This window comes from Natrix helvetica (assembly GCF_964273705.1).
Source record: "Natrix helvetica genome assembly, chromosome: 2".
In the NCBI taxonomy this organism is placed as follows: Eukaryota; Metazoa; Chordata; class Lepidosauria; order Squamata; family Natricidae; genus Natrix; species Natrix helvetica.
Genome location: NC_138552.1, coordinates 286,801,206 through 286,824,440, shown reverse-complemented (window position 1 = coordinate 286,824,440; position 23,235 = coordinate 286,801,206). Strand labels below are relative to the sequence as shown.

The window sequence follows — 23,235 nt, the reverse complement described above, 5'->3', positions numbered from 1 at the left end:
GTTAGAACAATTAATCAGTGGAACAGCTTGCCTCCAGAAGTTGTGAATGCCCCAACACTGGAAGTCTTTAAGAAGATGTTGGATAGCCATTTGTCTGAAGTGGTGTATGGTAAGCAGGGGTTGGAGTAAAAGACCTCCAAGATGTCCTGTCCTATCCTATCCTATCCTATCCTATCCTATCCTATCCTATCCTATCCTATCCTCTTATCTGGGCTTCCCCCAGCTACTAACTGGGGCAGCCCAGCCCAGGCACAAGGCTTAATAAGTACGAGGCTTCTATGCATCTCCCAAAGTTGGCACTGATCTTGTTTGCTAATAATAGCTTGCTTGAGCTAGATTGCACTTGTGTGTGTTTGTGTGTCTGTAAAGGATTCCTCTTGGGCTGACAGGTGTCCCGTGTTCTGCTTCGCCTGAATTCTGACCTTTGATACTTAAGCAGCCATTGCAAAATTCTTTATGCATTTCTCAGTAAGGATCCAGCCTAGTGTTTGATTAAGGAACAAGATTCTTTCTGGGTTGCTCAGAAGCCCCAGCAATTCAATCAAACTTTTTTTTACACCCACCCACCCCCAATTCATTATTATGACCCATGCTGTATATCCCTATTAAATCACGATGTTAGACCAAACAACAACAACAGGAGATTTTCACAAGGGAAACTGACAAGCTAGCAATAGCAATAGCACTTAAACTTATATACCGCTTCACAGTGGTTTATAGCCCTCTCTAAGTAGTTTACAGAGTCAGCATATTGCCCCCAACAATCTGGGTCCTCATTTTACCCACCTTGGAAGGATGGGAGGCTGAGTCAACCTTGAGCCTGGTGAGATTCGAACTGCCAAATTGTAGGGAGCTGGCAGTCAGCAGAAGTAGCCTGCAGTACTGCATTCTTACCACTGTGCCACCATGGCTCTTAGATCCTAGATCTGGGCTGGCAGTGTTGGCTGACTTGTTGTTTCCAAAACAAAAAGATGCACATTGAAAGCTTTTAATAAGTATAGAGACAGGAGTGAGTAGTAACTGTGGAAGGGATCTTGGAGTCCTAGTGGACAACCATTTAAAGATGAGCCAGCCGTGTGCAGCAGCTGCCAAAAAGGCCAAAACAGTTCTAGGCTGCATCAACAGAGGGATAGAATAGACATCATGTGAAGTGTTAATGCCACTTTATAATGCTTTGATAAGGCCATACTTTGAATACAGCATCCAGTTTTGGTCACCATGTAGAAAATATGCTGAGACTTTCTAGAAAGAGGGCAGAGAAGAGCAACCAAGATGATTAGGGGACTGGAGGCTAAACCATATGAAGAATGGTTGCAGGATCTGGATACTCTATGTCTAGTGCAGTGGTTCTCAACCCTTCCCAATGCCGCGATCCTTTAATACAGTTCCTCATGTTGTGGTGACCCCCAACCATAAAATTGGTGTGTCGGTTCCTAAGACCATCGAAAATATGTGTTTCCGATAGTCTTAGGTGACCCCCGTGAAAGGGTCATTCGACCCCCAAAGGGGTCCCACCCCACAGGTTGAGAACCACTGGTCTAGTGTAATGAAAAGAAGGACTAGGGGAGACACGATAGCAGTGTTTCAATATCTCAGGGGTTGCCTCAAAGAAGAGGGAGTCAAACTATTCTCCAAGGCACCTGAGGGCAGAACAAGAAGCAATGGGTGGAAACTAATCAAGGAGAGAAGCAACTTATAACTGAGGAGAAATTTCCTGACAGTTAGAACCATTAATCAGTAGAACAACTTGCTTCCAGAAGTTGTGAATGCTCCGTACTGGAAGTTTTAAAAAAGATGTTGGATAACCATTTGTCTGAAATGGGGTAGGGTTTCCTGCCTGAGCAGAGGGTTGGACTGGAAGACCTCCAAGGTCCCCCCCAACTCTGTTATTCTATTCTGTTCTATTCTAAAATCAACTATTCTCATGGGTTCTTACTGTACTCCCAACCTCCTCTGCAAACTGACAGCAGATCTTTTTAAGATTCTGGGCGCAAGCCCAGCCCATTGGCAAACATTAACAACATGTTCCAGGATTCAGTTCTGGCAACCGATTATGTGCGAAGATAGCACATGAAATGCGGAGATTGCCAGTTTTTTTCAGAATGCATAATTATGTTAATGAACAGACTAATCAATGTTCCTTGAACTGGAATGTTCCAGATGTTAGCATTACATTTCTCCCAGTTTCCGGAAAAACACATTAAGCTGGTAAAGGCAGGAATTGTCCAGCACTTCAGGAAAATGACAATCGAGGAGATTTGGAACATGTTCTCCGGCTAAACAAAATGATTGTTTTCATGGTAATCTCCTACCCGAAATAATTGTTGATATTTTTCTGTAATTGTGTTTTATTTTTAATCTTGTCTAGACATTTTTAAAAACAATTTTAGTGATTTTTCAATCCCTGATTTTAGTTTGGTGGTGTAGTTTCTTGCTCTATTTTTTATTTATTTGATTTATATCCTGCTTTTATTATTTTTATAAACAACTCCATGTGGCAAACAAACTTAATACAAGTAGTCCTCGACTTAACAACAGCTCATTTAGTGATCAAAGTTACAACGGAGCTGAAAATAGTGACATGACCTTTTTTCTCTTCTTCTTCTTCTTCTTCTTCTTCTTCTTCTTCTTCTTCTTCTTCTTCTTCTTCTTCTTCTCCTCCTCCTCCTCCTCCTCCTCCTCCTCCTCCTTCTCCTTCTCCTTCTCCTTCTTCCTCCTCTCCCCCCATTCTCCTTACCCATGACTTTTCCAGCCTCGTGCCACTTTTTAATTTCATTGATTGACAGCTAATCGTATAGTTTACGATGGGTGTGACTGTCATCCGATGTCATCTATTAAATCCCCTTTGAGTTGAGCTTAGCTGCTGATGTTTTCATGGTCTTGTCCATACACTTTTCTTGGCCATAAAATGGAAGTCATTTGCTGTGGTTTTGATATATGACTGGCCTGGGAATTCTGGGATTTGAAGTTCGCATATCTGAAGAGTTGCCAAGTTTAAGAACCATTGGCCAAGTGCCTGGAGATGTTTTGGTAGTCTCCCATCCAGAAACTAACCCGGTTCCTCTCTGCTTAGCTTTTGGAGATCACTAAGGAGAGGAATAGGGTGATAGGGCATTTTATTCTGCAGCAGTATGCAACACTTAGTGATGTATTAGGGCAGGCAAAGGCAAAGTCACATCTACTTTCAGCCATGGAAATGATGGGCAGTAACCCCAAATTCATAAAACAAACCCACCTGTTTAAGTGTTTAAGACCACAAAATGATGTGTTTCAAACACAACAAACTTCAAACTCAAGAAGTTTAGCAAAGTCTTGGGCTGTAAATGTTTTGTTTAGTGAAATGTTTTGCATATCCCTAATGGGGTGACTTTGGGCACAGTTACTATTTCTTAACTCAACCTGCTTCATCAGGTAAATAAATAAGTGTATGTTTATGGGACAGGCAGATAAAACTGTTTTGTCAATTCTTCCAATCTCTTTTTTCAGTCTGTGCACCCTTGCAGTACTCCACTATGCATGGAATTTACCAGCCAGCTTTTAAGGGTATACTTTGCTCTGGTGATAAAAATGCAACCATGCCACTCCTTTTAATATTCTTTTGTTGTTGTTAGTCACGAAGTCATGTCCCACCCATTGTGACCCCATGGACAACGTTCCTCCAGGCCTTCCTTTCCTCTACCATCCTCAGGAGTCCATTTAAGCTCATGCCTACTGCTTTGGTGACTCCATCCAGCCACCTCATTCTCTGCTGTCCCCTTCTTCTTTTGCCTTCAATCTTTCCCAGCATGAAGCTCTTCTCCAGTGAATCCTTCCTTCTCATTAGGTGGCCAAAGTATTTGAGTTTCATCTTCAGGATCTGGCCTTCTAAAGAGCAGTCAGGGTTGATCTCCTCTAGGACTGACCAGTTGGATCTCTTTGCAGTCCAAGGGATTTGCAGGAGTCTTCTCCATAGTTCAAAGGCCTCAATTATTTGGAGCTCAGCCTTTCTTATGGTCCAACTTTCACAGCCATACATTGCAAATCATAGCCTTGATTTATACGCCCTTTTGTTGGCAGGGTGAGGTATCTGCTTTTTAGTATGTTGTCTAAATATGCCATAGCTTTCCTCCCCATGAACAAGGATATTTTAATTTCTTGGCTGCAGTTCCCATTTGCAGTGATCTTGGAGCCCAGGAAAATAAAATCTGTCACTGCTTCCATCTCTTCCCCATCTTTTTGCCAGGAATTGAATTGGCTGGATGCCATGATCTTAGTTTTCTTAATGTTGAGTTTCCAGCCAACTTTTGAACTCTCCCTCTTCACCCGCATCGAGAGGCTCTTTAGTTCCTCTTCACTTTCTGCCATTAGAGCTTTTTAAATTTTCTTTTTGATATTCTTTTAATCCCTCTTCAAGGGAGGTCACCTTTTCTCTGTGGGTGCTGCCTGCTTGGTGCTGTTTTGGCTGGCCTAGATACATGTGTGCTGGTGGCAAAGCAAGTTTTTTTCAAGTGCCACTTTCAAACCACTTCAAGAGCTCTGTTGCTGTTTGCCCTTGATATCTAGAAACTGGTATATCTTACACATGATTGCATCAGGTTAACAAGAGGGGGAAATCCATCTTTTGGCTGGGTGGGAAGATGATGCTATTCTACTCCACAGGGCTAGGGGTGACATGATAGCAGTATTCCAGAATTTGAGGGGCTGCTACAAAAAAAGGGGGGGGCAACTTATTTTCCAATGCACCAGAGGGCAGGAAAAGAAACAATGGATGGAAACTAACCAAGGAGAGAAGCAGCCTGGAATTGAGGAGAAACTTCCTAACAGTGAGAACAATTAACCAGTGGAGAAGCTTGCCTTCAGAAGTTATGGGTGCTTCATCGCTGGAGGTTCTTAAGAACAGACAGGACAGCCACTTATCTGAAATGATACAGGCTCTCCTGCTTGAGCAGCGGGTTGGACTAGAAGACCTTCAAGGTCCCTTCAAGTTCTTATTCTGAATTATCCAGGATAGATGCCTTACGCAAATAACGGGGTGTGTCTGTTGTCCTCCAAGCAACCTTACTTAATCTGAGTACTCAAGTAACCCATAACCCTAATCCTACGCTGAGCATGACACTAGCCAGACAAGGTACAGATAAATACCTATATTTGCAAAATATGCAATGCTTAATGAGAGATAACCGGAGTTATGTTTTTTTTCCTGATTTCATGCTATTGTACAGTAGTCCTTTACTTACAACCATCGTGTAGCCTCATCATTACAATCCTAAGTCATCAGGGTCATAAAGTGGATGGACCTGATTTTATGAGCTTTTTAAAATGGTGATCATTACAGGGTCTTATTTCCTTTTGACCCCTGAAAAAAGTGCTTGGCCTTATTTTCGGGGAGGTCTTATTATTTTTGAGGTGCAGGAGGCAGCGAGCGTGGTCAACTCATGGCAGCTGCTGTGTTGCAATATTTTCAGGGAGGGCTTATTTTCAGGGGAGGGCTTATTTTAGTGCATGCGCTCAAAAGCCCGATTGGGCTTATTATCTGGGGAGGTCTTATTTTCAGGGAAACAGGGTAGCAACACCATGGTGGTTCGATGAATCCATGCTCATTTAGCAAAGCCATTGTTCGTTCGCCAGGGTATATTTTTGTGGAAAACAAGTAAATACAGTTTTTGACAAAAATGTCATAAATCCCAGTCAGGTGATTGCGGGATGCTGCAAACAAGCTGTAAATACCAAGTGCCCAAAATGCAGTCACATGACCAGGGGACCATTAGAACTTGGAACAAGGCCATAAATGCCTGTTGGGGCATCTGTCATAACCTTCACTGGTCATGGTGATCGTAATTCTTCCATCCAATAAGCAAGTATTGGCAAACCTTTTCGGCACCGAAATGGGAGCACACACGTGTGCATGTGCTGGAAATCAGAAGAGCAGCCTCCCGGAACACACATCTTCTAGATTCCAGCACGCACATGCCACCTGGTTTTTGGCATGAATGCACGCGCCAGCGCAGCCTCTCCCCTCCCGCCACTTTTGCCAAGGGAGCCTGACTGCTTCCCGGCCAACGTGCCTCTTACCCCGGCGCCAGACAGACGTTCCTCCTGTGTGGACTCAGCTCCTGTGCAGCCCCACTGCCCCAGAAGAGTAGCAGTAGCCGCAGGGCAAGGGGCAGGAGTGACCGGCCGGCTCCTGCAGCCGCTCCCCCGCCAGCAAGCCGGGCCCTCAATGGCATCTCCATGTGTGAGGAGCTGTGCTCTCCTCCGGCCCTCCTGGGGCAGCTTGCCTCCCTGACGGCGGCTCCTCCTTCTCCTCTTCCAGCATCCCAGCTGAAAGCGGCAGCACGAGAACTGCTACCGCCACCTTGCCCCCGGAAGAGCAATGGGCGACAGCTCGCGTGCCCGGAGAGATGGCTCTGCGTGCCACTTCTGGCATGCGTGCCATAGGTTCGCCATCACGGCTATAAGCCAATGTTTCTTAACCAAGAATGCTGGCTGGGGAATTCTGGGAGTTGAAGTCCACACATCTTAAAAGTTGCTAGGGTTGAGAAACACGGCTTTTGAGCATTGATGTTGCTCACGGTGGGTAATTCCAGTTCTATACTTCTGCCTTTTTCTTTTTTGTTATTTGTTCAGGGGAAGAGAGGGAAGAAAAGGGGAGGGGGAGCCCACCCTTCTGGAGGCTCAAAGCTGTTTTTTTTTGTGAAAGTACAGTACACATTAAGCCATGTTCTTGCATCATCTGGTGTTAGAACAGATTTCTCGCGCACGCTGCAGCTCCTTGGCTTCGTGACTTGGATCTCGGCCTGCTCTCAGTTATCTAACCCTCCCTGGCATGCTTTTGGGCTGCACACGGCCCTTTTCCTTTCTAGACTCCCGCCATAGGCTTTCGTGTATTAAGGCAAAGCCTGTGTTTTGACAGCTGATGCAGCTCGGTCCTTGTGAGACGGAGTCACGAATCTGGATGCTCTCCGTTTGAATCTCTTCTGTACTTTGGACTTCTGAGTTGGTTAGGCAGTTGACCTATGGAAAGACTTTCTCTCCCTCTCACAGATCGGTTCTTGAGTTAAAACTTAAACTTAAACTTTATTCAATTTCTAGACCGCCCCTCTCTCAGAAGAGTTGGAGAGAATAATAACTTGGAGCTAAGATTATCCCAAAGGTGCCTTTTCTTTTCTTTTTTTGGGAAAAGTTTTTTTATTTTTTGTTCTCTATATACCATTATAAGTATACATTCACAGTTATTCTTCTTCTTTTACATTCGTCATTCTTATACATTTATCATTCCATTTACAGGGTTATAATATACCATTTGAGTTGCTTTGTTTACCATCCCTCGTTTTGACACCACTTTCTTTTCTCTTTCTTTTCTCCCTCCTTCTCTTCTCTACTTTCTTCCTTCCTCTCTCCTTTCTTCCCTTTTCTCTCCCCTACTCCTCTCTTTCTCTTCCCCTTCCTGCCTTCTCTCCTTCTCCCTTCCATCTTCCTCTCCTCTCCTTTATCTTCCTTCCGTCCTCTTCCTCTCATCTCCTCTCCTCCTCTCTTCCTTTCTTTTTTCTATTGTTATAGGTGTCTCTTCCAGCTGTTAATTTTTATTTTCTTGGGGTAGTATTTCCGCTGACCCAAAAATAGTTGAATATCATTTCTTATTCTCTTTCCTTCTCAAATCTATCCTGATTGTGTTCCCCCCCCCCTTTTGTATTTTACCTTTGAATATATACTTATATATTATTATTTTCTTCCCTCTTTCCCCCTCTTCACTCCCCTTTTCTGCTTGATGGCGTATCGTCTGGGTTCCATGTCTTTCCCTTACTTTCTTTTCGGTATGGCTTTCTCTAACTGTTCATAAAATCTTCCCGACGTCTTCAAGTACACCAATTCCTCTTTATCCTTTATATCCAAGGTCAATCTGTTCATTTCTGCACAGCAAAGATGTTTTTTCAAAAGGCTTTTTTTTTCTTGAAGACATTTCGCTCCTCATCCAAGAAGCTTCTTCAGTTCTGGAGAACTTCAGTTCTGGAGAACTTGAAGAAGCTTCTTGGATGAGAAGCAAAACATCTTCAAGGAAAAAACAAAGTCCAATTGCCTTTTGAAAAAGCACCTTTGGGACAACCATGACCTGGATGAGTGAGAATTTCCATAGGCATTTTGTGCTAAGATAGACATCTGAAGCTGAAACGCCTCAAGACTTCCCGGGGCCCTTATGAAATTGTAATTATAGTGGGCCAAAGGAGAGACCATTAAACAATAATATTTGCCTGCTTTCGGAGAGTCGTCTTATTAATGCATTGACTTGAATTATGTTTAAAAGTCAGTTTCAAACAAATCTATTTAATTTTCACGTTGGCCTTTAGCATTAGAGTTATTGGGAGTCAGATCCGACGTGAGTGATAATAATAATTATTAATAATTTTCTTAACATGTCTGATACAACACTCTTTGAAAACAAGAAAGTTTGATTCATTGTTGCTCTAACGAATGTTGCTAAGACTTAGGAAAAGCAATCCCAAAAAAATTTACAAAATACCATGGCTTGCAAATCAAAGTCAAATGCTTATAGAAAAAGAAATTTGCTGTTACACTAATCATGATTGGAGTTTTTGGAGCAATATCTATAGAACTCTCTTGATATTTGGACACTTTAAATATGTTGGACCTGAATGTTCTAGTTTTTTTTTTTTAAATAGCTTGCTTGGAACTGCTTATATATCCTCAGATGCTACCAATAATTCTTAGGTCTTTGGACTTGAATTATTACGTTTCCCCCAGTTTTTGACCGTCAACCTAACCATAGGTTACCCTATAATTATGGCTTGTCACACAACCAGATGTATGGCATTTTTGTCTATCTATTGAGTCCTTCCCAAGAACCCAAGATAGGCAGATGTTGATGTTTGACGATGTTTATGACATATTGTCACAGGATGTAAGCCGTTCCAAGTAAAGCTGCCTTCTGCAATTGATTGTGGGCGATTTTGTCAATACAGTGGTGCTGCGGATGTTTTCGAATTGCATCCAAGACACCTATTAGAATTGTCATTATCTTTCTGATCTCTCCAGGTATTACGATATCCACTGTGCAGATTCCCCCCTCCCCTCTTATCGACAATTGTTAAGTCTGGGGTGTTGGATGGAGCATAGAACAGCTATGGTCTAAAGCTGCCAAGCATTAAAGCTTCTATATTTTCTGTTACGTTGCCTATGTTGCGTTCTCTCCCAGCACTTGCCTGCAGGCAAATGGTATTTCCTGTAGATATTCCAATTATTATTATTCTGATTTCGGGAGGGTGGAAATCAATCCCTCTCCCAAGCTCCCGTCCTAGATGTACTGAAAGTTCCCTCCCTCTCCAGCTTTATTCGGCCCGATTGAAATCTGCTCCCCCTAATTTTGTTCCTTCCAGCTGCGTTGGAGCACAGCACCCATACCATCCAGCCAGGCGTGCCCCAAGCCTCTTTCAAAGCGTTGGCATGCGCTCCTGCAAGCTGGCTTTAACAGGCTCGCCTAGCTATTTGCGATGCTGGGTGGAAAGTTTTGACAACGTTGCGATTCCGGCAAAGGTCAGCGCACAATGTCGCTCTTTTGCTTGTTGGGGGGGGGGAAGCGTGTAGGGTTGATGGTGCATGAACCTCAGCCAGCCTTTCCCGCTTCTGCTTCGTCACTGCCCGAAAGCTCGACGTGACTGGACCATTGAGCAGCAAAAGCCATGTCTTCTTCCTTGATTCTTGCTTTAAAGAGAGAGAGAGAGAGAGAGAGAGAAATGCAGGAAGGATTATGAGCCAAAGCAGCTGCTGCAATGCTTTGAATGCATTGTGTGCGGAGGTCTCGGTTTTGACCCCTGGAGAAACCCTTCATCATCGGCTCACCACAAAGGGGTGACTCATTCAGTCCCCAAATACTGCGGAGAGCAACCCTCAAACTTAATCTCTGAAAACTTTCCCGCGGGTGGGGAGAAGGAAGCCGGCCCTCTTCTGAAAATCTCTCTCTCTCCTCCTCCCTCCCTCCCTCCCCCCATCTCTCTTTTCTGCAGAGGATTCCAGAGGACCTCACGCTCGATGCCTTCTTGGAGATGAACGACTTGAAAGTCAAAGACACGATGAAGAGATACGGGGCCAGCACGGAAGAGTGTTCCCGGCTGAACGGAGCCCTCACCTGCTTGAGGAAAGCAACGCGGATGGGTAAAACAGAGACTCCTGGGCGCAAGTGGGATTTTGAGGGCGGGAGGTGAAGAGAATGGGGATTTGGGGAAGGAAGAGTTCAGATGGGAGATGGGGGCTAACTCAGAGAGAAGTGAGGAAAAGTGGGAGCAGGCGAGCACCATGGGAGGAGTTGTGACTTGTCTCCAGAAGTGGTGGGTGCTCCAACACTCGAGGATTTTAAGAAGAGAGTGGACAACCACTGGTCTGAAATGGTATATAGGATTTTCTGCCTGAGCTGGACTAGAAGACCTCCAAGGCCCCTTCCAACTCTTATTCTGTTGTTCTGTTTTGTTTGGGAGTTGTTGTTGTTGTTGTTGTTGTTTTGGCACATGGGCAGGATAGACCTTAGAAAGGTGTGGGTGGAAGAGTCAAGGTCTAACCTGAGTTAACACTGTTTATTCATTTATTTTATTTTAATTTTTATGTATCTATTTTGGTTTGTCAAGCATGAATAAACAGAAAACAAGTATAAGTATGAATATATGTCTAGCTTAAGAGAAAGAAGGACTAGGGGAGACATGATAGCAGTGTTCCAATATCTCAGGGGTTGCCACAAAGAAGAGGGAATCAAGCTACTCTCCAAGGCACCTGAGGGTAGAACAAGAAGCAATGGGTGGAAACTAATCAAGGACAGAAGCAACTTAGAACTGAGGAGAAACTTTCTGACAGTTAGAACAATTAATCAGTGGAACAGCTTGCCTCCAGAAGTTGTGAATGCCCCAACACTGGAAGTCTTTAAGAAGATGTTGGATAGCCATTTGTCTGGAACGGTATAGGGTTTCCTGCCTAGGCAGGGGGTTGGACTAGAAGACCTCCAAGGTCCCTTCCAACTCTACTATTGTATTGTATTGTATTGTATAACATATAAAAATCTAAGTTTAAGCAGGTATACGTATATACCAGGGGTGGGTTGCTGCTGGTTTGGTGCGCGCGGGTGCATTTGCACAAGAATAGGTCTGCGCATGCACAAAACGTTAAAAAAAGAAAAATAAATGAATTTGTGCTCTGGAAATTGTTCTGTGCATGCGCAGAATCAAAAATCAAGATGGCGGCACCGTATGAGAACCGGTTTGGGGACGTGGCAGGCCTAGGTCACTGCTGGTTCCAGCGACCCCGTCCGCCAAACCACTACCGATTTGGCCGAACCAGTCCAAACCGGTAGGAACCCACCTCTGGTATATACATAAGAAATGAGTACAAATAGATGGGAACAGTAGGACAGAGACGATAGGTACGCTGCTGCGCTTATGCACGCCCCCCCCCCTACAGACCTCTTAGGAATGGTCCACGCTAGACAGTTGAAGGTTAAAGTTTTGGGGATTTAAGGATGTAACAACAGAGTCAAGTAGAGCATTCCTGGCATTGACCACTCTGTTGCTGAAGTCATATTTTCTGCAATTGAGTTTGGAGTGCTTTGCTTTGAGTTTGTATCTATTGTTTGCCCGTGTCTTATTGTGGTTGAAGCTGGAGTAGTCATTGACAGATAGGACATTTTAGCAGACAATTTTGTATACTATTCTTAGGTCAGACCGTAGGCAGGGTAGTCCTAGGTTGCCCAGGTCCAATCACTAGGAGTGAGTTTCAAGGTAGCTTGTGAAAAAGCCTTGGGGGCAACTTCCCAAGTTCCAAAGCTAATATCGTATCAAAATATTTGACCCGGGAGAAGGAGAATGTATTAAAATTGATGGATTGGAAAAATAGTCTGGTTAACCACATTTAATTTAAATTCAAGGGAAGTGAGACTGAATGTTTTTAAAAAATTTTTTGGGTTTCCTGCCCCCTACTTTATGCTTTGGGTTCAGAATCTCTCATACAATCCCCACGCAGCCCTAGTTGGACTATCCCCCCCCCCCCCAAGCCGCCCGCCCGGGAATATGATTGTTGGCAAAGCAACAAAAGATTCACCACTTCCGTTCTTAAGGCTTTATTCATGCCTTCAGCTATTACAGCATGCATTAAAGCAGTATTTCTCAACCTTGGTGACTTTTAAGATGTGTGAACTTCAACTCCCAGAATTCGCCAGCCATGCCCGCTTGAAATGGAGGACACAGTTTAATTTGGAATTGAAACATGAAGTCCTTTTACTGATTGACGAAGCAGTCCTGTGTATGTCCGTGAAGGGCTCTCCTAGTTCAGTTGTTTGCGTGCAGACATTTCGTGACCCAGCTCGGTAACATCATCATGGAGAGGGAGGGTGGAGTTTGCTCCCTGTTTGTATACAGCTGCTTGTCCTGCCAGTGTGAATGTTCTCCTAGATCAGGGGTGTCCAAACTTGGCAACTTTAAGACTTGTGGACTTCAAATCCCAGAATTCCCCAGCCAGCAGCTGGCTGGGGAATTCTGGGAGTTGAAGTCCACAAGTCTTAAAGTTGCCAAGTTTGGACACCCCTGTCCTAGATAGTTTCTCAATTAACATATTGTTTTTTACTTGAGTGTTCTTGGTTAGTATATTACCCAGTTAGGGCAGTATTAAGCAAGTATTATTAAGTAACTTGGGGACGTGTGGCTCAGCGGCTAAGACACTGAGCTGTCGATCAGAAAGGTCAGCAGTTCGGTGATTCGAATCCCTGGAGCCGCGTAACGGAGTGAGCTCCCATTACTTGTCTCAGCTTCTGCTAACCTAGCAGTTCGAAAGCACGTAAAAAATGCAAGTAGAAAAACAGGGACCGCCTTTGGTGGGAAGGTAACAGTGTTCCGTGCGCCTTCGGCGTTTAGTCATGCCAGCCACATGACCACGGAGACGTCTTCAGACAGCGCTGGCTCTTCGGCTTTGAAATGGAGATGAGCACCGCCCCCTAGAGTCAGGAATGGCCAGCGCATATGTGCGAGAGGAACCTTTACCTTTAGGATATTGCCTAGTTGGGTGACGTCTGCAAGCAATCAACCAAGCTCATAGAGCATCAAGGACTCCACAGTTCAGCCCTGAGCTACAAATGCTCTTTTCTATTGAAAGCATGAGTAGGAACACTACCTTCTTGGGTGATAGTAACAGAATCATGTAAGTCTGAAAATAGTTCTTGCCTCTCCTTTCCAGAGAACTAGGGTGTTCCTTTCTGAAACGCTGTTTCTGCCCTGTTCCTACTGTGAGTGTCTCTTCTCTGAATGTTATCTAGGCTGGGGCATTCCCCCCTCTTTATTCTCACAGCCCCATGACACACTTGAATCAGAATAGAGCTGGAAGGGAACTTGGAGGTTTCTAGTCCAACCCCTTGTTCAAGCAAGAGACACTATACCATTTCAGAGAATTGACTGCCTAGTCAATGACGAACCTATAGCATGCATGCCACTCTCTGTGGGCACGCCAGCTGTTGCCCAGTACGCGCGCCTCCCACCGGTCAGCTAATGTTTGGGTTTGCCTTGCAGATGGGAGACACGTGCACATACCTTTCTCCTCACTTTCTGCAGCCCATACCTTCCCAGATCTCAGGAGATTCTCCCCCTCCCCCAGCGCTGTTTTGAGACGTGAGGCTTTCCTCCCCCTCCCAGCGCTGTTTTTCAATGGGAGGCTTTTTCCCTCTCTCAGCGCTGTTTTGCAATGGGAGGCTTTTTCCCTCTCTCAGCGCTGTTTTGCAATGGGAGGCTTTTTCCCTCTCTCAGCGCTGTTTTGCAATGGGAGGCTTTTTCCCTCTCTCAGCGCTGTTTTGCAATGGGAGGCTTTTCCCTCTCTCAGCGCTGTTTTGCAATGGGAGGCTTTTTCCCTCTCTCAGCGCTGTTTTTCAATGGGAGGCTTTTTCCCTCTCTCAGCGCTGTTTTTCAATGGGAGGCTTTTTCCCTCTCTCAGCGCTGTTTTGCAATGGGAGGCTTTTTCCCTCTCTCAGCGCTGTTTTGCAATGGGAGGCTTTTTCCCTCTCTCAGCGCTGTTTTGCAATGGGAGGCTTTTTCCCTCTCTCAGCGCTGTTTTGCAATGGGAGGCTTTTTCCCTCTCTCAGCGCTGTTTTGCAATGGGAGGCTTTTCCCCTCTCTCAGCGCTGTTTTGCAATGGGAGGCTTTTTCCCTCTCTCAGCGCTGTTTTGCAATGGGAGGCTTTTTCCCTCTCTCAGCGCTGTTTTGCAATGGGAGGCTTTTTCCCTCTCTCAGCGCTGTTTTGCAATGGGAGGCTTTTTCCCTCTCTCAGCGCTGTTTTGCAATGGGAGGCTTTTTCCCTCTCTCAGCGCTGTTTTGCAATGGGAGGCTTTTCCCCTCTCTCAGCGCTGTTTTGCAATGGGAGGCTTTTTCCCTCTCTCAGCGCTGTTTTGCAATGGGAGGCTTTTCCCCTCTCTCAGTGCTCTTTTGGGATGGGAGGCTTTTCCCCCCTACGCTGTTTTGGGATTGGAGGCTTTTTCCCTCTCTCAGCGCTGTTTTGCGATGGGAGGCTTTTTCCCTACTCCCAGCGCACATGCTTGCATTCGGCACCCGAGGAAAACATGGTTAGCCATCACTGGTCTAGTCTCTTCTTAAAAACCTCCAGTGATGGAGCACTCAAAAGCTCTGGTGGCAAGCTGATTCCCCCCCCCCCCCCGCGCATTCTTTATATGTTTCAACCTCCAGCCCCCTAATCATTTTTGTTGCTGTTCTGTGCACTCTTTCTAGAGTCTCAACACTCAATTTTTTTATATCGGGGCAATTCAAATTGGATCTTATATTCCACATTTGGCCTTACCGAGTCATTATAAAGTGACTTTATAATACCACTTTATACTTTTTTTGTGTATTAACACTTCGCGTGTGGTCCACTAATTTTGTCAACCGTGACAACTTCAAGAGGCGTAGGCCTCCACTCTAAGGCTTCCCCAGACAGCATGCCTACACAATGCTTCTCCACACAAGCTTGCTGGTTGCGCACATCATGAAGTCACCAAGATTCAGAAACACTGCCTTAGTCTGTGGTGTCTCACGTGCTCCTCATTGTTCCAAGTATGGCTTTACTTGAACAGTGTCTTCCTATCTCCATGCAGGGGGAGAGTACAAAGACCACCTGGTGTGGAATCCACCCGATGTTTGCCGAGAAACCAGTCTGATGCCCCCTTCTGAACTTTCACCCTGCCCTCCAGGACTCTCATGGATACAAGGCAACCTTTCCCATTTGAAAGGCAATGGCCCACAGCCTCGTTCTGTCTCGGTCTCCACCATCCCCTCTTCGGACAACGCGCCCACGAGTCAAGGTACCCCCACCTTTGCCGATAGCCTCTTGGAATCCTTTGCTTTCCCCACTCACTGCGGGCGGAGGAACCTCAGAACTCCTCACAGTACTGCCATTACCCCACCGACCACGCCTCAGCTCAAGAGAGGGAAGCCACCACGGACTCCGCCGCCACCCAGCCGAAAGGTTTTCCAGCTGCTGCCCAACTTCCCAACTCTCACGAGGAGCAAATCTCATGAGTCCCAGCTCGGCAATCGGATAGATGAAGTTCCTCCTATGAAGTAAGTGTCCTTCTGCTTCTTGCCTCTCCTTGCTATCGGTATTAGCGTAGCACATTCAAAGGCCTTCTGCATTTGCTCCTGACCCCAGAAAATATTCACTTCCGAATCTCAGGAAAGGTGTCAAGGAGGGGTGGGGTTCAGATAGGTTCGGGCGAACCAGATGCTAATTTTACATCTGGTTCGCAGAACCGGTAGTTGCAAGGACTGGCTGGCCCCGCCCACCCCAGCCCACCCGGCCCTCCCAGGAGTCTCCACGTGGCCCGTTTTGAATGCCAAGTAAGTTCAAGGCCTGCGCGGAGGCTCTGGGAGAGTGAAAAATGGGCCTCCCGGAAGTTCCAGAAGCCTGGAAACGGGCCTGTTTCCGGCCTCTGGAAGGCCTTCGGCGGCCGTGGAGGCCATTTTCCTCCTCCCAGAGACTCGAGGAAACCCTCCGGAGCCTGGGAGGGTGAAAAACAGGCCTCCTGGAAGTCTGGAAACGAGCCCATTTCCAGCCTCCAGAGGACCTCCGGTGCCTGGGGGAGAGGCCGTTTTTGCCCTCCTGGAGGCTCAAGGAAAGCATGTGGAGCCTGGGGAGGGCAAAAATGCCCCTCCCCCATGGCGCAGGAGACCGAGTAGGCCATGCCTACCCAGCAACTGGGCAGAAAACCGGTTGCTAAAATTTTTGAATCCCACCCCTGGTGTCAAGACCTTCTTGTTCAGCTGTTGTTCCATGAATGGCCTTATTTTTTTCATTGTTTTTCATTGGGTCACCAGTGGTGTTTATTTGAGGGGGGAAGCCACCTTGAATGATTAACAGGTAACCCTCGATTTATGACTGCAATTGGGACCAGAAATCTGGTCATAAGTCGTTATGGTTGTAAGTCAAGGCAGCCACATGAGAAGAAGTGGCTTAATGGTCTTTTTTTTGCAATGGTTGTTAAGTGAACACACAGTTGTAAGAATGAATCCATGCATTTGAATGGACAGTTTTTGCCAGAAACCAACAAAAAACATGATCACCTGACCACAGAATGCCACAACTGGTTGTCAAGGTGACCAGTTGCTAGCCGACTGTGATTACAGGACCATGGCGGAGGGCAGAGGTGGCTTCTACTGGTTCGGTTCGACTGAACCAGTAGTGGTATGCTGGCCTGGGTCGCAGAACCGGCAGCAACCCATGCTGGTCACGCCTCCGAACAGGTTCCCCGGTTGCCGTAGTTGCTGCCTCCATCTTGTTTTGGAGCTCTGCACATGCACAGAACAATTTCTGTTGAACTGCGAATGCACGCACAACACGCATCCAGCACACACATGAGCGAACCGACAGTAATGCCGGCTTGGCCCCCCCCCCCCCCCCCGGCGGAGGAGCCGTGTGCCCATTTACAATACCAGGGGGTGTTTGCAGTTTGTAAAGCACTCATTCTGTGGCCACTGTAAATGTGGACAGTCGAAGAGTTGTTAAGTCATCGTTCATAAATTTGAGAACTACCTGTATTTTTCGGAGTATAAGACGCACTGGAGTATAAGACGCACCAAGGTTTTGAAGAAACAAATTTTTTAAAAAAGGTTTTGCACTCTTCAGACTTCCCAAAAACGGCCCGTTTTTTGTCAAAAAAAGGGAATGCATAGCCTTTAGGAGGCTTATAGAGTGCTCCTGTGGGGGGCTGGCAAAAATGAGCAAAAAATGGCCATTTTTGTCAAAACAAAAGGGCATGCATAGCCTTTAGGAGGCTTATAGAGTGCTCCTGGGGACTTGGGGGGCAAAATTGAGCAAAAAACGGCACATTGTCTGCTCATTTGTGCCCTCCCCAGCCCCCAGGAGCATTCTGAGAGCCTCCTATAGGCTCTGCACAGCCATTTTGGCGAAGAGGGCGGGGTTTTTGGAGGCAAAAAATGCTGTATTCAGTGTATAAGACGCACCCAGCTTTTCAGCCTTTTTTTTTTTGAGGGAAAAAGGTGCGTCTTATACTCTGAAAAATACGGTACCTATTTAGCAGTGATTCTCAACCTTGGCAGCTTTAAGCTGTATGGACTTCAACCCCCAGAATTCCCCAGACACATGCTAGAGTTGAAATCCACATAGCTTAAAGTTACCAAGGTTGAGAAACATTAGCTTATTGGTTGGAAGGATGATAGGGCTGTTGTTGGGGTTTTTTTTGCAAGATGCTGCATCTGAGTCAGAATGTTGTGTTAATGGTTTTTATGCACAGCCTCTTAGCGCATATAGTTTTCAAAGTTATGGGCTTGGAATGAACCCCCAGTTTTTAAAACTGCTGTTTGGCAGTGACAGAAATAGGCAATGATGGTTAGCCAACCATGATTTGTAAGCCTGTTTTCAGACCATGGTAATGAAAACAGCCTGGGTAGAAATGACTCAAACCATGCATCCCCTGACCAGTGGTGATATCTGGCTAATCCTTTCAACCCATAAGCGTCTTGGTAAGGTGCTTCCAATACAAATGTAGTAATAATAACCACAGCGGTCACTTAACAACCATGGTAGTCCCATAACTGTGGCGGTTGTTTAATGATTGCTACAAAAAAGTTGTAAAGTCAAAACAGTGAACAACCTTCACAACTTAAGATCATGATGGGCAGGCTCCCTTGTAGTCCTTAATTGAGGACTACCTGTAGATTTCCTTGTAGGTGTTTGTCATGTTAGCCAGGTTTGTTATCTTGCTACTGTGTTATGCATTTTGGATTATAGGTTGTTTTTACGCTGTAGATGCCCAGGAGCTGATTGGAATCAGCCCAAGAATGTAGAGCTATGCCTGTTTCTCTTGAAAGTAATTAGAGTACAGGCTGAAAGATATTTGGAAGAGCTTTTGATTCTTCTCATTAGCTTGTAGGTAGGTAGATATTCCTTGTTAGTAGCTTGTAGGTAGGTACCGTATTTTTCAGAGTATAAGACACGCCGGAGTATAAGACGCACCAAGGTTTTGAAGAGGCAAATTAAAAAAAAAGTTTTTGCACTCTGCAAACCTCCCCAAAATGGCCTGTTTTCCCCTAAAACACCCCCCCCCCCTTTAAAAAGGGAATGAATAGCTTTTAGGGGGTTTGTAAAGTGCTCCTGGGGAATGGGGGGGGGGGGGAAACGAGCATAAAATGGCCCATTTTTCGCAAAAAAGGCTCCATTTTTTGTCAAAAAAAGGGCATGAATAGCCTTTAGGAGGCTTATAGAGTGCTCCTGGGGGCTGGGGGAGGGGCGGGCAAAATTGAGCAAAAAAAGGCCCTGCTTTCCCCTCACTTCTGCCCTCCCCAGCCCCCAGAAGCACTCTGAAAGCTTCCTATTTTGGCCATTTTGGTGAAGGGGTCGGGGTTTCGGGAGGCAAAAAATGCTGTATTCAGTGTATAAGATGCACCCAGATTTTCAGCCTCTTTTTTGAGGGAAAAAGGTGCGTCTTATACTCCGAGAAATATGGTAGGTATTCCTTGACTCACAGCCTCAATTGGAACTGGGAAATTCATAATTAAGCAGCACAGTCATTAAGTGAGGCATTCAGGTGACCCCACCTGATTTTACAACCTCTTTTGCCACAGTCATTAATTGAGTCACTGTGGTTGTTAGGTAAGGCACCATATTATCACAACAGACCCCTGGTGACTCCATGGTGAATGTGCAATACAGGTTGTCCTCAACTTACAGCAGTTCATTTAGTGACTGTTCAAAGTTACAGTGTCACTGAAAAAAGTGACTTATGACCGTTTTTCTCAGTTACGACCTTTGCATGTGATCAAACTTCAGATGCTTGGCAACTGGCTCATACTTATGACTGTTGCAGCTTTCGCGGCCTTCTAGCATGCAAAGTCAATGGGAAAGCCAGATTCACTTAGCAACCAGGTTACTAACTTATCAGCTGGAGTGATTCGCTTAACAACTGTGGCAAGAAATGTCATAAAATGGGACAAAACTCAACGCATTTCTCACTGAACAACATAAATTGTGGTAGTAAGTCGAGGACTCCCTGTATTGCAGGCAAACTCTGAGCATAGCCTGGAGTTCGATCTTGACGGGGCTCAAGGTTGGCTCAGCCTTCCATCTTTCCGAGGTCGGTAAAATGAGGACCCAGATTGTTGGGAATAATATGCAAATAATGTTTCGACATTGTAAACCACCCAGAGAATGCTATAAAGCGCTATGGGACGGTATAAAATAAAATTAAAGTGCTATCGCTATTATCATGATTTATAACTTTCCCCGTTGGCTTCCCTTTGACTTTGTCGGCTGGGAAAATTGCAAATTGCGATCACGTGACCACAGGATCCTGCTGCAACCCTCGTTGCCAAGCATCTGAATCTCAGTCACCGGATCACCAGGACGGCTGGTTGCTTGTAACTTCTACCAGGACGACTCATAAGTCCTGTTTTTTCAGCAACATTGTAACTTCAAACTGTCGTAAATCGAGGACTACCTGTCTTCAAAATCCATTGGTTAGAGCCAGGGGTGAAATGCTACTGGTTCGGACTGGTTTGCTCGAACCGGTAGTAAACAAATGCTAGTGGTTCAGGAGAACTGGTAGTTCCGATGATCAGCTGTGCAACAATCAGCTGTTCCACACAATTTATATTCGCTAGAAATAGCACAGCACAGCTGATTGTTGCACAGCTGATCGTCGGAACTACCGCAATTGGCGAATAAATTATACCAGAAAGGGGTGTGGTTTAGATGGTTGATGCCTGAAGGGATGCTGATATTCTGGGAGGAGACAAGAATCAGAATTAATACACCCATAGAGGCTCAGGCCTTTATGGAAAATAAAATAAAATAAAATAAAAAAATAAAAAATAAAGCGGTATCATTTTTTTAGTTGATCGACGATCAGCTATGTGACAATTAGCTGTGCTGCGCGATTTATGTATATTCGCTATAATATAAATCTACCGAATCTAAATCTCACGGCACAGCTGTTCCCCCCCCCCCGCTGTTCTACTTACCTTTGCAGACTCAGAAAAGGCTTCTTAATCCTCCTTTTTCAGCGCTGCGCATTAAGCGCCTACAGTGCGCCTGCGGTGCACATATGTGCTGCGCAACGCAGCGAACCAGTAGCAAAGCGAACCGGTAGCAGACTTCAGAGCATTTCACCCCTGGTTAGATTGGAAGACAAAAGTATGCACAAGAAGCATTGATATATATGTATTTTCATTGCTTCGCTTAGATCAGTGTTTCTCAACCTCAGCCACTTCAACTCCCAGAATTCCCTAGCCAGCAAGATTGAAAAACACAGGCTTAAAAATTTGCCAGGTTCTTCCTCACATGCAAACAATCTCAGATTCAACCCTAAACATCTTGGGGGCTGCAAAAACTCCTCCTTGTGAAATCTTGCAGAGATGTTGTCATGTGGCAATGCTGAATTGGATGATTCAGTTGTGTGACTCAACTATAAAGTGATTTTTGTATGTTAACATGATTGATACATGATTACGACTCACTTTTTAATCCCTTCTTTCTTTTTGTGTCTTTTTTAGATTTGGTAAGAGATGCTTTATTTTGGCAAACTTTATTCCTGCTCCAGAGGGGGTGAAAAGGCCGCAGAAAGAATGATCTTCCCCAGAAAGTTGACCTCGGAATAGTAGGACCAACTGTTTCTTAATGAAAGTTTTTTTAAAAAAAATTAAGGGGAGGAGAGGAAGCTGACAAAGGACTTCTCCAAAGAGTTTGAGTCCCTGTATTCTCACTTCTCTCATATTTTCAATCAGTGGTGGGATTCACATTTTTTTACTACCGGTTCTGTGGGCATGGCTTGGTGGACATGACGTGGCTTGGTGGGCACGGCTTGGAGGGCACGGCTTGGTGGGCATGGCAGGGGAAGGATTCTGTAAAATCTCCATTCCCTCCCCACTCCAGCAGAAGGATACTGCAAAATCCTCATTTCCTTCCTATCAGCTGTTACTCCGGAGGTGGAGAATAGCTGGGGCCGGGGCCGGTCAGAGGTGGTATTTGCCGGTTCTCCAAACTATTCAAAATTTCCGCTACCGGTTCTCCAGAACTGGTCAGAACCTGCTGAATACTATCTTTGCTTTCAATGATTATCAAGATATACCCAGGTTTAAACTTGAGTCTCTCCGAGATGGTGTTGGGTTCTTTGTGATGCAACGTATTGTGGGAATCTAGCATGTTGTGTGAACCAGGCCATGATATAAAACGATACCTTGGTTTATTTGCTTTGGCAAGTCTGGAGCAAGGTAACTGTGTTTGGTTAACCTGGGTTTTATTTTGGTTAATCTAGCCAAGAAATTTGAAGACATGTATATTAACATTCAGAGAATAATTTAAAGGCACAATGGTACTCAATTTAAAACCACAATTGGAACCACATGGTTGCTAATCAAGGCAATCATTAAGTGAGTCAATGTCTGATTTGATCACCTTTTTTCACCATGGTTGTTAAGCGAATGACTGTGGTTATTCAGTGAATCATGTGGCTGTTAAGCAAATCTCAGAATTTTATCAGAGAAGTAATATCATTCAAGAAGGTTGAGCACTGAGCCAAGTCTGAATGACAATTACTTTTGCACCTGAGAGGAAATTACACTGGCTTACAGACAATCCTCCACTTACGACTATTTGTTTAGAGACAGTTTGAAGGTATGACAGCACTGAAAATAGAATAACAGAGATGGAAGGGACCTTGGAGGTCTTCTACTCCAATCCCCTGCTTAGCCAGGAAACCCTATACCAGCGATGGCGAACCTTTTTTGGCTCGTGTGCCACAAGTGGGGGGAGCGCAGGGGGGTCGTGTGCGGGCGTGCCACATCCATAATGCAATGTGCCCCCCCCAGTGCGCATGCGCGCATAACCAATTTTTACATGCTTTTTTCGCCCTCCCCAGGCTCCAGAGGCTTTATAGGAGCCTGGGCAGGGCGAAAAGAGCCTCCCCCGCCCCCCCGGAGGCTTCAGGGACCATCCGGAGGCTTCCCTGAAGCCTTCGGAACGCTTAAAACCACGCTCCGAGCAAACCGGAAGTCACTTCCGGGTTGCTCGGAGGGTTGTTTTAAACGCTCCGAAGGCATCAGGGAAGCCTTGGGACGGTCCCTGAACAGGCACGAGATGTGCGTCTCCATCGCCCGGGCCTGGATCGCCTCCGCCGCGCAGCGCCTCAGGCCCGGCGTCCTTGCGCTGCTCCGCCCAGCCTCGGCGCGCTCGCCAGGGCCTGGCCTTCACATCGCCGCCGCCGCCAGGACGGACTCGGCTGAAGGGAAATCCGTAAGGCCTCGGCCGTGCCTCCCTCGCCGCCGCCTCCTCCTCCTCCTCTAGCCGCGCCACGCCAGGCAGGCCACGCAGCCACCTCGATCCCGGCCATGACGGCCCCGCGCCGCATTGTACTCAGCCCCGTGGGCAGCTCCATCCTCGGAGCTCGGCTGCCTGGCGTCTTTTCCCTCCTTTGTCTCCCAGTGGGGGCGGCCCGCCGCCGAGTTGCGACTATTGCCGCCGCCGCCGCTGCTGCCGCCGTTCACAGGCCCCGCCTCTCGCCCTCTTCCTCCGGTCGGCAGGTTCCGACTCGTTCGCTGCCTGCCGGGCCCCGGCGCCACGTTCGAGCCAGAGGGGAAAAGAAGGAGAAGGAGGACAACAAAGCCCCCTTTGCTTTCCCCCTCCCCCTTCCCCTCCCTTTCGGCTTAACCCTTGCGACGCCCGCGCAAAGCCCCGAGGGGACGGATTCCTGTGCAGGACGCATGGCAGGAAGGCTATAAA

General features: G+C 46.2%; 1 protein-coding gene across 1 annotated transcript in view; it reads left to right on the top strand.

The window, feature by feature from the left end:
- KSR1 (kinase suppressor of ras 1) overlaps positions 1-23,235 on the top strand; it is a 183,690-nt gene that overhangs the window by 109,854 nt on the left and 50,601 nt on the right. Inside the window, 3 exon segments of the mRNA XM_081944367.1 lie at positions 9,999-10,146; positions 15,101-15,565; positions 15,568-15,570. Coding sequence (XP_081800493.1) covers positions 9,999-10,146; positions 15,101-15,565; positions 15,568-15,570 — 616 coding nt within the window.